Here is a 12999-nt window from a genome sequence, read left to right as displayed (position 1 = left end):
CAAAAAAAGCTAACATGATTCTGGGCTGCATTAACAGGAGTGTCGTGAGCAAGACACAAGAAGTCATTCTTCTGCTCTACTGTGCACTGATTAGGCCTCACTTGGAGTATTGTGTCCAGTTCTGGGCATCACATTTCAAGAAAGATGTGGAGAAATTGGAGAAGGTCCAGAGAAGAGCAACAAAAATGATTAAAGGTCTAGAGAACATGATCTGTACGGGAAGAGTGAAAGAATTGGGCTTGTTTATTTTGGAAAAGAGAAGACTGAGAGGGGACATGATATCAGTTTTCAGGTATCTAAAAGGGTGTCAGGGAGGGAGGGAGGGAATTGTTCTCCTTGGCCTCTGATGATAGGACAAGAAGCAATGGGCTTAAACTGCAGCAAGGGAGATGTAGGTTGGACATTAGGAAAAAGTTCCTAACTGTCAGGGTGGTTAAACACTGGAATAAATTGCCTAGGGAAGTTGTGGAATCTCCATCACTGCAGATATTCAAGAGCAGATTAGACAGATGCTTGTCAGGAATGATACAGATCGTGCTTGGTCCTGCCGTCAGGGCAGGGGACTGGACTTGATGATTTCTCGAGGTCCCTTCCAGTTCTAGTGTTCTATGATGCTTCTGGTCAGGCTATCTACTGTCCTGGGTAGAAGTTTAATTGTCTGCAAATTTTGCCACCTTACTGTTTATGCCTTTTCCCAGAGCCATTTATGAATCTGTTGAATTGGACAATAATGCTGCCATTCCTGAATTCATGTGAATATTTTTATATAAAATATTCTTTAGCTTCCACTAATATGTGATTCCTGCATCAGCAGCTCCAGAATCCTCTGTGCGTCTTACAATGCAGTGAGGTCTTGAGGCAAACAGATATTTGCAAACGTGGTTTTATACTATGAACAAAATGCCCTGGGAGTGATGTATAAATTTGCATGTGAAGTGAATGCTGTGAAGTTCCGATAATGTTCACAGCTCCCTAGTTACGTCGCAGAGTGTTAGAGAAAACTGCGAACATTCCTTTTTTGAAGCATATCTGGTTCTGGGATACAGATGATTCTGTTACACATATGCCAACTTTACATTTTCATTTCTGTTAATAGGGCAGGCAAAGTGAAGTGGTAGCCATCTAGTCATGTAATTGTATAGGAAAACCATAGTGTGAATAAACACACTATTGAGATGCTAGACCACAGATCTGTACTTTAATGTGTGTTAGATTTCAGGAAAAAACTTAAAGGAATGAGTGCAAGAAGGTAAGGTTAAGTTGGTTCTCTATAAATAAAGTCAAACATAGTCATATAGCTTCAGAGGGGTAGCCGAGTTGGTCTGTAACAGGAAAAACTAAAAAAACAACAAATAGTCTGGTAGCACTTTAAAGATTAATAAAACATGTAGATGGTGTCGTGAACTTTTGTGGGCAAAACCCATTTCTTCAGATGACCGGAATATAATGAGTCCAGATTTATCCTTATTTATCCTTGGATCTGGACTTCTTATACTCCGGACATCTGAAGAAGTGGGTTTTGCCCACGACAGCTCACGACACCGTCTACATGTTTTATTAGTCTTTAAAGTGCTACCAGACTGTTTGTTGTTTTTTAGTTTTTCATGGTCATGTAGACACAGCCTCGCTGTGCTAGGTGCTTTGAAAACATAATAAACAAGAGAGTCCCAAGCTGTCTTCTGTGGCTTAGGGTAGGATTTTTCTTATTTGCTAGTGGTTTGTCAAGTTCAGGTTTAAGTTTTCAGTAATAGAGCTCCCACCAGCCCACCTGGAGTCTTTTCCACTGCCTATCGAAAAGGATCTCTTTTTCTTAATACCGTTCCATTCCTTCTAGTTGTAGCCTCGTGCACTATGATTTTGTAATTTAGGGATGTCATTTAAAAAAAAAAACAAATTACTACCACATTTCTTTAAATGGATGTGCACTCAGAACCAAAATTTTTTGGCAATAGAGAAAGATGGACTTATCAGCTGTACTGTGTTAATGCAACAGGTAGGCAAATAGGTGATTTGCCTCCCTCCCGCCCTTCGCAAAAAAAAAAGGGTGGGGTGGAGGGGCTGGGGAGTAAATCAGGGAAAGTCTGATTGGGAATAAAAAAAATCTGTGGTACAATGATCTTGGCCTAAAGGAACTGTCACTTCTGAAACTGTTTCTGTGATATTATCGTCCATATGTGTGAGTCTTGTGTAATAGTGCTCATACCTATTTATTTACCCCTATCTTATGATAGTTAACCAGTACAGTAATCCAGCACTACCATTTTCTGAACTTTCTTGTACTATACTATTAGTCAAATATGGAAGCTTAATATTTTCTGGAATTGTACTACTCAGTCATGCAAACAGATTATTAATGGGTGATTTGTCTGTCGTTTCTAGCCATGTCACCATTAGTCAGAAACCCTACTACCAAATTCTGAGCTCACAAGTAAAACCGTTAACTCTTAATTTCAACAGTGCAATGCACGTCATATTCTCACTCTTAATTTAATATTCACTACAGCTATATGAATAAGCAAAATTTCTTAAAGTCTTCATAAAACTGGAAGTGTATTCAGTAAAACAATTTTAGTTATTTTCTTATGTTACAGATAAACATGGCCTCTGTCCCAGGTAATTGTTTATATAGTACCTTATAATAAACTGGGATTTACAGAGCAAGAATAAACAGACAGAATCTAATGACTTACTATATATAATAGAGATGCTTCCTTGCTTATCAACCCTGATGTTTAAAATTTTTGCTATAGTTAATTTGCTTGATCAGTTTATAATTCAACCCAGTTGTTACTCTGGATTAAACAAATAAATGTTTTCATAGCGATGAAATAATTTTAAGCCAACATTCTATTGATAGTTTCTGTAGTGTTAGTTAATAAATTTCACTAGCATGGAATGTTATAGCTGCACTAGAATGGAAGAGAAATAATAGAATGACTTGTAAGAAGAATCTGGATTGCAAATCCAACATTGCAACACCTTCCTGCAATAAATAAAGTGTTATGCTTGGTTAAAATTGATTGGAAACAGGGGCAATCAAGCTATGATATTTTGATTTCTAATAAAAGATTCAAAACTCTTATGTAGTCCAAAAATTACAGGAAAATATCCTATTGGAATAATCCAAATAAACTATCCCAAATTCAGCAAATGCTTATTAAACAAGGAATGAGACAGACCTTGCACGTGCTGTTGTCACAATATATATAAAGTGACAATATTATTCAATCTTTTTGTTTTCCAGCATGTAAATAAAATAGTAAAAAGAGGATTTTAGTTCAAGTTTAAGTGATCCTGCTTCACAAGCCAACTCCATCTAATTAAATCCTCAGGGTAGAAATGGGAAAATATGTGCAATAAAGTTCCAAAGAAGATTTATCCAAGGTAATTATTGCCCTACTATCCATAGACTGACCGACTGGAGGGAGGAAAAGTCTGCTTCTCTCCTGGCATCCTCATTTGCCATTTTGTCACTTGGATCTCATTGCAGCACTGTAAGTCTTACATCATTACAAGAGCCTTTTCAGCTTTTCATAATAAGAGCAAGTATTGTGGGAAGTTAAACATTAGTTCAACAGAAAAATAAGTAACGAAGTAGAACATATGGAATCATATTATGCAAAAATATAGCCATTCTAGCTTTCTAATATGAATAACTGGGGTATAGCCAGCAGTAACAAGATGAAATTAGGAAAAGAAATATATAGGCTGAATTTAAATAAATGCTATTTGATGCTGAGGCTTCTAAACAGTGGCAATGTTTTCTAAGGAAAGTAATAGAAGCCTCATTTGCATGAGACTTTTAAAATTGGACTGGACAGAGCACAGAAGAACAGTACCCTAAGGAACAATTCTGCATTGGTGCCTATAGTATGGGCCATCTTACCAAACAGAATCTCTGATTTTGTTTATGTATATCTCCTTTCTGTGGTATCTTTGAAAAAAGCCTTAGGTTTTGGTACTGATTGCATGGTTTTACGGTCTTGGACATTTTCATCATTTATTTTGCCCCTCCCGTTCTTTCTTCTAAGGTTATAGTGACAGAGAACATTTGTTCTCTCCTCTAGCATATTACATAGGAATTCTGAATATGTGGTACTTGCCCGCCTAATTCTGCCTGCATTTTAGGTGGAGAGTACAGCAGTGGACCGAGGCCATTCTGGAGGTCTCTTTATTATCTCTAGATACACTAGCTTTAAACTCTGCAAGAGAAACTGACTCAGAAGTTTCAACACGGCAAAACTAAACCCCTGATAAACAATCATACAAAACAAGACCTAAGGTCACCTTGTGTAGACGTGTTTCGTCAAGTTGGTCAATGCACAGCTAATCCATAACATTTCAATTTTCAGCTCAGCTAGCTGCCTGACTAGTATCTCTTCACATCTTCCCAAGTGCTCCTCAGCTTGTATTTTTCCTAGCTGATTCTTGACATCCCATAACGTCTTGTGTCAGAAAATGACCGTGGCTTTGATGAGAAACAATTATTACTGAGGCATTTGCTGCTGCAAAAACACTTCCTTCCAGGCTTGTGAAGCCAGGGCTCCAATCTGGAAAGCAATTCATTCTAACCTTCTTGGATGTTCAAAAACAAGCGTATAGTGCTGGTGAAAGGTGCTATATTTATAGTCTTGGAGAATGATGTCCTCTTTACCCACAGGGCAAGTTACAGCATATTCAACACTTGTACAAGCTTCCCTCCCCTTAGTCCTAAGCTGGAGTAACTGCTTCAGAAGGTGAGAGTGATAGTTTGGGCTCTGCTCCATTTAGTTTAAACATCTCTGTTAAAACTTTCAGTGTCTTTTTACTTTTTGCACTTGTGTATCTTAGAATATTCTCTTCTGTGAGCTCTGTCGAAACATTTGATGCACCCGTTACTATGCTGTCGAAGTACTTTGAGGAAATCAGGAGATCAAGTAGTCTATTTAATGGTGATCTTACTTATGGGTCTCTCTTCTTCTCTGTATGCGAGGAAAGGTTGTGTAAATTTTGTTTCTGGAGGAAGGTGGATTTAAACCAGAAAACCTTCCATGTTTTCCTGAAAGCGAGAAAATTTGAGGTGGTTTGGCTGTCCCATGGAAGGCAGTTTAAAAGTTGCTGGGCTGCTGATTTCTCCTGCTCTAGACTTTCACTTTTGTAATGGCCCACCCCTGAACTTAGAAGGATCCATACACTGCAGATTATTTTGAGGAGGACAGATCCCTCATTTCAGATTGGTTACAATTTTGACTGGATTTTCAGAATACTTTCATCTTCTACTAACATTGTTTCCATCTTGCATGGGTTTCTTCTTGTGGTGCTTTCCATTCAGATATTGACCCACCATTTCGGCACTGGGATGTCCTGGGAGGAGGGCTTGTTGATATCTGTATGCTGTGGACAAGTGAGGCTGTATTTTCGTACGGCCTTCGCTAGTGATTTTCAATGTATATTCAGTGTGATAGACTGGAAGGCAGTCTTGTAGTACTCCACAGCTGAAGGTTCTGTATGTGATAATGAAGGAAGGTGAGATGACTTAGAGGAAGGGTCCGACAAAGCTTATAACATTAATAGGGATGTACGTGTATAATTTAATTGTCGTGTAACCGCGTGAAATTTTAGCCATTACATGACTATTCGATGGTCCCCGAGACCGGTAGCCAGTGCACTCTGGCCCCACTTCCGGGGAGCCCCCTGCCTCTCTGTCAGAGGCAGCAGCGTTGGGTGGCAGGTGGGAGTCAGTCCACAAGCGGAGCCGGTTTAAAAAAACAGCTTCCTGCGCAGACTGGCTCTGCCTGCTGCCCCGCACTGCTACCTCTGCTACAGAGTGGTGGAGCCCCTGTCCGAGGGGGAGCTGGGACTCCCCATGAACAGGGGGGCTGCTGCTGAGTAGCCTGTCTGCAGCAAGCCCCCAGACTCACTGTGGAGAGAGGCTGCTTTGTGGCTGCATTCTGTGCCTCCTCTCTTCCTTCCCCCCCACACTGGATGCTGTGGACAACTGAGGCTGTAATTTCACATTGCCTTCACTAGTGATAGAGGCAGCAGCATGGGGGAGCACTGTGGAGTTGATGCTGAGGGGGACCAGCTTTTAAGCCGGCTCCTCCCCAGCGCCGGTCCCTGCCTGCTGCCTCCCTACCCCACTTTCTCTGTAGGAGGCAGCAAGTGGGGGCAGGTGAGTCCGCAGAGCCAGCACGCGCGGGGATCCTGCTTGAAAGCCCACTCCCCGCATGTATCAACTACCATCTCTCCCTCTCATTCTCCACGTTGCTGCCTCACTATCGGAGGCAGTAGCGCAGGGCTGGGGGTGGGGTAGGTGGATCCGGTGCTCGTAGGAAGTTGGCTTTTAAGCCAGCTCCTTATGGGCTCCCGCTTCCCTCCCCCTCTTTGCTGCCTCTGATACTGAGGCAGCAGGGTGTGGAGTATGTGCAGTCGACAAGATTAACCAATAAGCCCGGGCTTATTGGTTAATTTTGTAGTTGCCTACACCTTGACATTCCTAAACATTGCCAGTCACCACTGTGAAGTTCAAGTGCTCCAGCAGAATTTCATGAGTTGTATTTAATCCTGTTGAGAAATGATCCAGGAATGTTAGTATGGATCTTGGGTTTGTGCATAGTGACCAGGAGGAAATCTTCAGTCAGTACAGATAGTGTTCTTTCAGTTCAGTATCCTGGAGTTGGACCTTTGGTCTGGCACCAGTATGGCCGTTCTTATGGATTAAACAGTCAGTTGTGGAAAATGTTGGATATCGCTGGAGGCCAGGTGTAGTTGGGCGATGGCTGTTCCCCACTTCTCTAATTTTGGTTATAATTATCACTAGGGATGTAAAATCCCATTTAATTAGTTAACTGGTTTAGCATTATGTTTAACTAGTTAACCAATTAAATGGGGGAAGGTGGTCTGGAGCAGCCCCCTCCACCAAGGGTGGCTGTTCAAGCCTGGGCAGAGCGGCCCCTGTTCTCAGCGGGCCCAGCCGAGACAAACACATCCCTGGATACAGAAGAGTTTTTTCCGGGATGTCTCTGGAATCCCGGAAAAACTCCTGCAGTCTAGCCGTAACCTCTCTGGGTTGAACAGGATGTGTGGGCTCTGGGGTGGGAGTGAGGGATTTGGGTGTGGGAAGGGGTGAGAGGTGCAAGCTCTGGGAGGAAATCTGGATGCAGGAGGAGGTGGAGAAGGGGACGCGGGCTCGGGGAGGGGGCTCTAGGCTGTGGAGTGTTGGGGTCAGATGGAAGGTTGGGGTACAGGAATTTGGGTTGGAGTATGTGAGGGTTTCAGGGCAGGGTGGTCCAGTGTATGATGGGCTCAGATCTAGGCTGGGGGTGGTGGTACAGGAGTGTTGTTATGCTGCAGCCAGATGAGGGCTTGGCCCCAAATGGGGCTTTGTTCGCTAGGCTTCATTTTTAAATAAAATACTAGGTCAAATACAAAAAGTTTCTGCGTTGTCTTTATTTATGAGAAGGGCAGGGAACCTGTTTTGATTCAGGGGTCACTGACCCACAGAAAAGTCAGTTGGGGGCCACTCAAGTGAGATGAAAAAAAATAACTCCTCCAAACCCCCCCCCCCCCCAAGCCTCACTAATGTGACCCCAACTGTGCTGATGGGAGCTGGGAAAATGGTACTGGGGAAGGGTGCTAGTGAGTGCTGGGGCAGGGTGCCGCTGGGGGACGGGAGAAGGGACAGGGTGCCAGTGGGGACAGGGGACAGGGAGTCCCCCGCACCCACCTCCCTCTGGGACTCCCCTGCACCCGCTTCCCTCCGGGACTCCTCCCCTCTCCCCCTGCAGAGGAGGGAAGCCCCGGCATGCGCCTCCTCCAGGAATGACTCTCAACCCCAACCCCCCGCCCCCACCACCCCACCCTCCTGCAGAGAAGGGAAACCCCGATGTGCACCTCCTCCAGGGACGACTCCCGCAGAGCCGGGAAGCCCCAGTGTGCGCCTCCTCTGGGGCCGTCGTCATGTCTCCTCTCCCTCCTCCCCCCCCCCCAAGTTCCCGGCATGCCACAGACCTGGGGGGAGGGGAGCAGCCAGTGCACTTCCGGAACCCCCGGAAATGGCTCACAGCTGCTGGACTTCCATCCACCCCTCAGGAAGCCGGCACTACCTCCATTGTCACTGGAGGTGGGTAGTGGGGCTTCTTGGGGGGGGGGGAAGAGGGCGGGCCAAACGCCTCACGGTCGACTGGTCGAGCCCTCGCGATTGACCAGTCGATCGCCATCGACGGGTTGGTGACCATGGCCATAGCCTATAAATTCAGCTTTGTGTTTGAGTGAGAAGTCCTCCACTTCCTAAACAATTGTTTGATGAAGATTCAACATTTATATGCTTCCCTTTCTTTATTCTCTGTTCTGTTTATGACCAGAATCAGTGGCTGCGAAACAAAAATATTTGTATTGAATTGTTTGCAAAACAGTTCTTAGTCCTGCTCTTCCTCTGTTGCAGGCTCTGGAGATGTACAAAGATGACTGGAATAAAGTCTCTGAGCACGTTGGCAGTCGCACCCAGGATGAGTGCATTCTCCACTTTCTGAGACTTCCCATCGAGGACCCTTACCTGGAGAACTCTGACGCATCTCTCGGCCCATTGGCTTACCAGCCTGTACCTTTCAGCCAGTCTGGAAATCCAGTGATGAGCACTGTTGCTTTTTTGGCATCTGTGGTGGATCCTCGGGTGGCATCAGCTGCAGCTAAAGCTGCTTTAGGTACGGGGTCACCATGGCTATCTTTCCTTGTAATTTTGTCAGACATGGTGTAACTTTGTGCTTTGTTGCTTGCTGCTTCTTGAACTTTAGAAAGATAAAATGCTGTCTTTAGTGTTTCTTCTGAAAACAGGTAAATATCTGTTAGAATTACTCAGGAAAGAGCTAACAGTATGGTTATTGTCTGCTTTGCATTTTACTAATGTTACTGAAATAAATTGACACACCTCTTTAGAAACCCTTCTGCTTTGGAAGGATGCATTCATCCCCCTCCAGTCTGTTATCTTCTATCATTAGGAATAGTCTAGTTGATAGTTGGCCCTGCCCTGAGTTCAAGGAACAGACTAAAGAACATTTTGAGGTCTCTTCTAGTCATACATTTCTATGACTATTAATTGGTTAATGTTCTTTGACTATTAATTGGTTATATGTGTCAATTACTATTATCATCGTTTTGTTTAAATGTACATTAACAAATACTGCTACACCGTTAAATTGATTATTTGGAACATTTTACAGAAAAGATAAACATAAAGATCATAGCTATTGGATTTTGCCTCTATTAATTTTAAAATGTTGCTTTCCTGGTTATGTAACATAATCATGATTGGATAGAAGAATTCCTGCATGCTCAGTAAGCGGTTATCTTCTTTCCTGTATGTAGGATAAATGTGCTACTTTGCAATTTTATACTTGGAAAGAGATGTTAACTCTATTAAATGTGGTAATTCGCAGTAAGAGGAGGAAATGAGCTTCCTTATGTTACAAGTGAGGAGGAACTTCAGAATATAATTCTCTCTAAATTTATTGTATTTATCTATCTGTGGCTCTGTAAAAACTGATTTGTTTTTCACCTGTGGCATCATAGTATTTTCTCTTTAATTCTTTAACAGAGGAATTTTCTCGTGTCCGAGAGGAGGTGCCACTGGAACTAGTTGAAGCCCATGTCAAAAAAGTGCAGGAAGCTGCAAGAACCTCTGGAAAGGTGGATCCAACATATGGACTAGAAAGCAGCTGCATTGCAGGCACAGGTCCAGATGAGCCAGAGAAGCTTGGTAGGTCATAAGTCTTGAATGCAGAAATTTTTGCAAATCAGTTTTATCTTTAGTACTTTTCATCAGTGAGAAGTAGACATAGATATATTTTTTATAGACTAGGGTAAAAACCTGAATCTGTTGATATACTAAAGACTATCTTTCTCTTCTTTGGTCCCACCCTCAATTCTGTCCTTTTAGAGATCATAAAGAGACCTAGACAGTTATAGAATAAATAATTGTGAGCAATAAGTCTTGCATATAGCTGCTTATAAATCAATTTTGTGTTAACAATTCTAGAAATGCTGCAGCTAAAGGTATGGCATATCTGTCTGCAGCAAAATTAGGAATTAGTGTTCAGTAATATTTAGGATCTTTTGAATATGTATATTTTTAAAATATACAACTTTCCTGCAGAGAACTTGTAAATGTCACCCTTTTATTCCTATTGCTAACATTTTAATATACAACGTTTTCAGTTTTTGCTGAAGGAAAAATCTTAAGCAAGTGTAAATAACAATTATCTGACATGACTAATTGGTGGTGGTAGCTAGACCTGTGTTAAACCAAACAATAATCTTACTGATATACTCCCTCTTAGGAATGTCCTCTTTTTTGAAAGTTCAAACATGGTAACCCTCACAGACGTGCATACCAGTTAGTGTATCTGTATCAGTATCTACCAACTCCCGTCGTATTAACGTACTATATATTAATATGTTATTCAGTAACATGAGTTGGTATATGCTGATATAGATACACTTCCTGCCCGTGGGTGTCCTCTTTTTTGAAAGTTAAAATATGGTAACTCTAACATCTGTAAGAAATAAAAGGATTAAAAGGAAATTGATGAAAGCATACAACATAATAGGTGGTCTACAAAAGGTAGATTGGGCATGTCTGTTCTCCCAGTCTCAACACTAGAACAAGAGGACACCAAGTGAAATGAAAAAGTAGGAAATTGAGAATTGATAAATGCCTTTTCACACAGTGCATAGACTGTGTATCTCATTGCCATAGGAGGTTCAGAAGGGGTTTTATGCTTATGTAGGTAATTAGAATATCCAAAGGTGTCATAATAAATTATTACCAGGGCTTGTCAAATACACTCGCCCGCTCACCCATGGTGAGTAGATTTTACCAGCTGGCGAGTGCAAGGACGGACTGGCCCAGTGGGCCGTTGTGACGGGCTGGCCGAAGCCCGCACTACGGGCGGCGTGGCCCCATCCGATATGCCGGCCGGCGGAGGAACACAGCGCTCTTGGGAAGGGGGAAGTGCGGTGATTCTTGCCACGGGGCTGCCTGCGTGCAGCTCCAGTGTGAGGAGGTGGAGTGGGATGCCAGGATGCTGGCGTGACTCGGCCCCGCGGATTTTAAAGGGCCGTGAAAGCTCAGCTCTGGCCACGTGTCCCTGGGAGCTGGCTGCGGCGCGTGGCGCAGCCAGGCCCCGCCCCGCCGGCTCCAGTCCTGCCACAGCCCCCCTTTGTCTCTGCGCTGCTCGTTCCACATGCCACCCCGGGCCCCCTGCTCTCCCTCTTCCCTGCGACCCTCTGGCTCTGCACTGCCCTTGCACCCCGCACCCTGCTCCCCCCGATCCCTGCCCCCCCCCAGCTCTGTGCTGCCCATTCCCTGCACTGCCCATAGACACTGCCACTGCCACTACCCCTCCCGTTCCCCATGTCCCATTCCCTGTGCCTCCACTGCACCCTGCTCCCCCCAGTCCCTGCATCCCTCTGGCTCTGTGCCTCTCGTTCCCCATGCCACCCCTGTACTCTCCCACTGTTCCCTGCACCCCTCTGGCTCTGTGCTGTCCCTGCACCCAGCTCCCCCTGTGGGTCGGGAGTGAGGGGTGCTTGTCCACAGGGAGGAGCTGGACAGGACAGGGAAAAGGCTGCTGTGACCCAGCAGCAGTGAAAGGGAGAGTTCACTTGAAGCACCTTTGCCTTTATGGAAAAAAACGAATGAAAATGCTATTTGCTATTTATAGGGCTAAAATGCTGGGACAGAAAGAAAAACAAACAAAAAAAACCCATTGCAAAATGCAAACGTGTAAAAGACAACAAAAGGGGGGGTCAAAAATGTTTTGCTTGGGGCAGCAAAAAACTTAGAGCTGGCCATGGGAGAGGGGAAAGGGCTGGGCTATGGAGAGGGGAGAGGAAAAATATGGGGAAGGGGCTTGTGCTGAGGGAAGGGGGGGGAAGGTACCAAGGGACAGGGGTGCAGGAGAGACAAATGCCAGGGGGCCAAATGCAGACAATGAGGAGGGGAGGTGTCAGTGGGAGGGGGGACAAGGTGATGCTGGGAGAGGAGAGGGTAAGGGCACTAGGGGCTAACGGGGGGTGGGTTCTGGGAGAAGGCTTGAAAGAAGGGGTGGGCATGAGGAAGGTGGGGAAGGAGCAAGGCATCTGTGAGGGCACAGGGGCATGAGGGGAACGGGGGCAGAGGATGGTGAGGGGGTGGATATCAGGGAAAAAGAGGGCAAAGGGGGCAGGGACAGTGAGGGAAGGGGGAAACACCAGGATGGTGCAGGTGCCAAGGGATTCTGGGGATGAAGCAGAAGGGCAGACACCTGCAGGAGAGGGACCAGCACCAGAGGAGAGAGGCAGGGCAGGTGTGTAGAGGGAGATTTTAGGAGAGGGGATGAGGAGGAGTAGGTCACATGATCAGAGTGGGGCTACTGGAGGAGTGGGCACGGGGGAAGGAAGGGCTGGTGGAGGGGGGCAGGTCTCAGGAAGGTTGAGGGCAGTGAGAAGGGTAGGAGTCAGGACATCAGAGGAGGGTGAGGGGTTGGGGGGCAGCAGACACCAGGGGAGCTGATGGAACAAGGGGAGGAGACATGGCAGCAGAGAGAAAATGTAGAGGTTTAGAAGAGATTTATTAATAACTTGGGTAATCTTTATTAATAATTTATTAATAATTACTGTTCTTAAATTCCTAATAAGAATATGCCATTAAAAAAACACTTTTTGAGGGGGAGGGTGGTGAGCCCCTTTTTTGTCTGGCGAGTAGGGTTTTCCATAATTTGTCGACCCCTGATTATTACCATTTAGGAAGGAGCATATTTCAGAGTTTAAGCCAGTGTCTATCTGTAAATGGGATGAAACCTACTCTGGAGGGCAAATTATCCCATATCTGCCTAGTACAGAGTTCTCAGACCTACCTCTGAAGTCTCTCATACCAAACAGGAGGGACTTTGGTTCAGATCCATCATAGCACTTCATATTTTGCAAGACTCAAAATGAAAACCTTATCACTTGGGAGATATCGAAGCAGACTAAGCAAAATAA

General features: G+C 44.7%; 1 protein-coding gene across 4 annotated transcripts in view; it reads left to right on the top strand.

Moving 5' to 3' along the window:
- Nucleotides 1-12999, top strand: part of SMARCC1 (SWI/SNF related BAF chromatin remodeling complex subunit C1) — a 139479-nt gene that overhangs the window by 58907 nt on the left and 67573 nt on the right. For all 4 annotated transcript variants that reach the window (XM_075923022.2, XM_075923023.2, XM_075923024.2 and 1 more), the window contains 2 exons: nt 8423-8681; nt 9572-9733. In XM_075923022.2, the coding sequence (XP_075779137.2) occupies nt 8423-8681; nt 9572-9733 (421 nt within the window). The remainder of the gene's footprint in view (nt 1-8422; nt 8682-9571; nt 9734-12999) is intronic.

The sequence above is a fragment of the Pelodiscus sinensis genome, chromosome 2 (genome assembly GCF_052426305.1).
Source record: "Pelodiscus sinensis isolate ZL-2025 chromosome 2, ASM5242630v1, whole genome shotgun sequence".
NCBI lineage: Eukaryota > Metazoa > Chordata > Testudines > Trionychidae > Pelodiscus > Pelodiscus sinensis.
The sequence above is the reverse complement of the archived record's forward strand: the minus strand, read 5'-3'. Positions and strand labels throughout refer to the sequence as shown.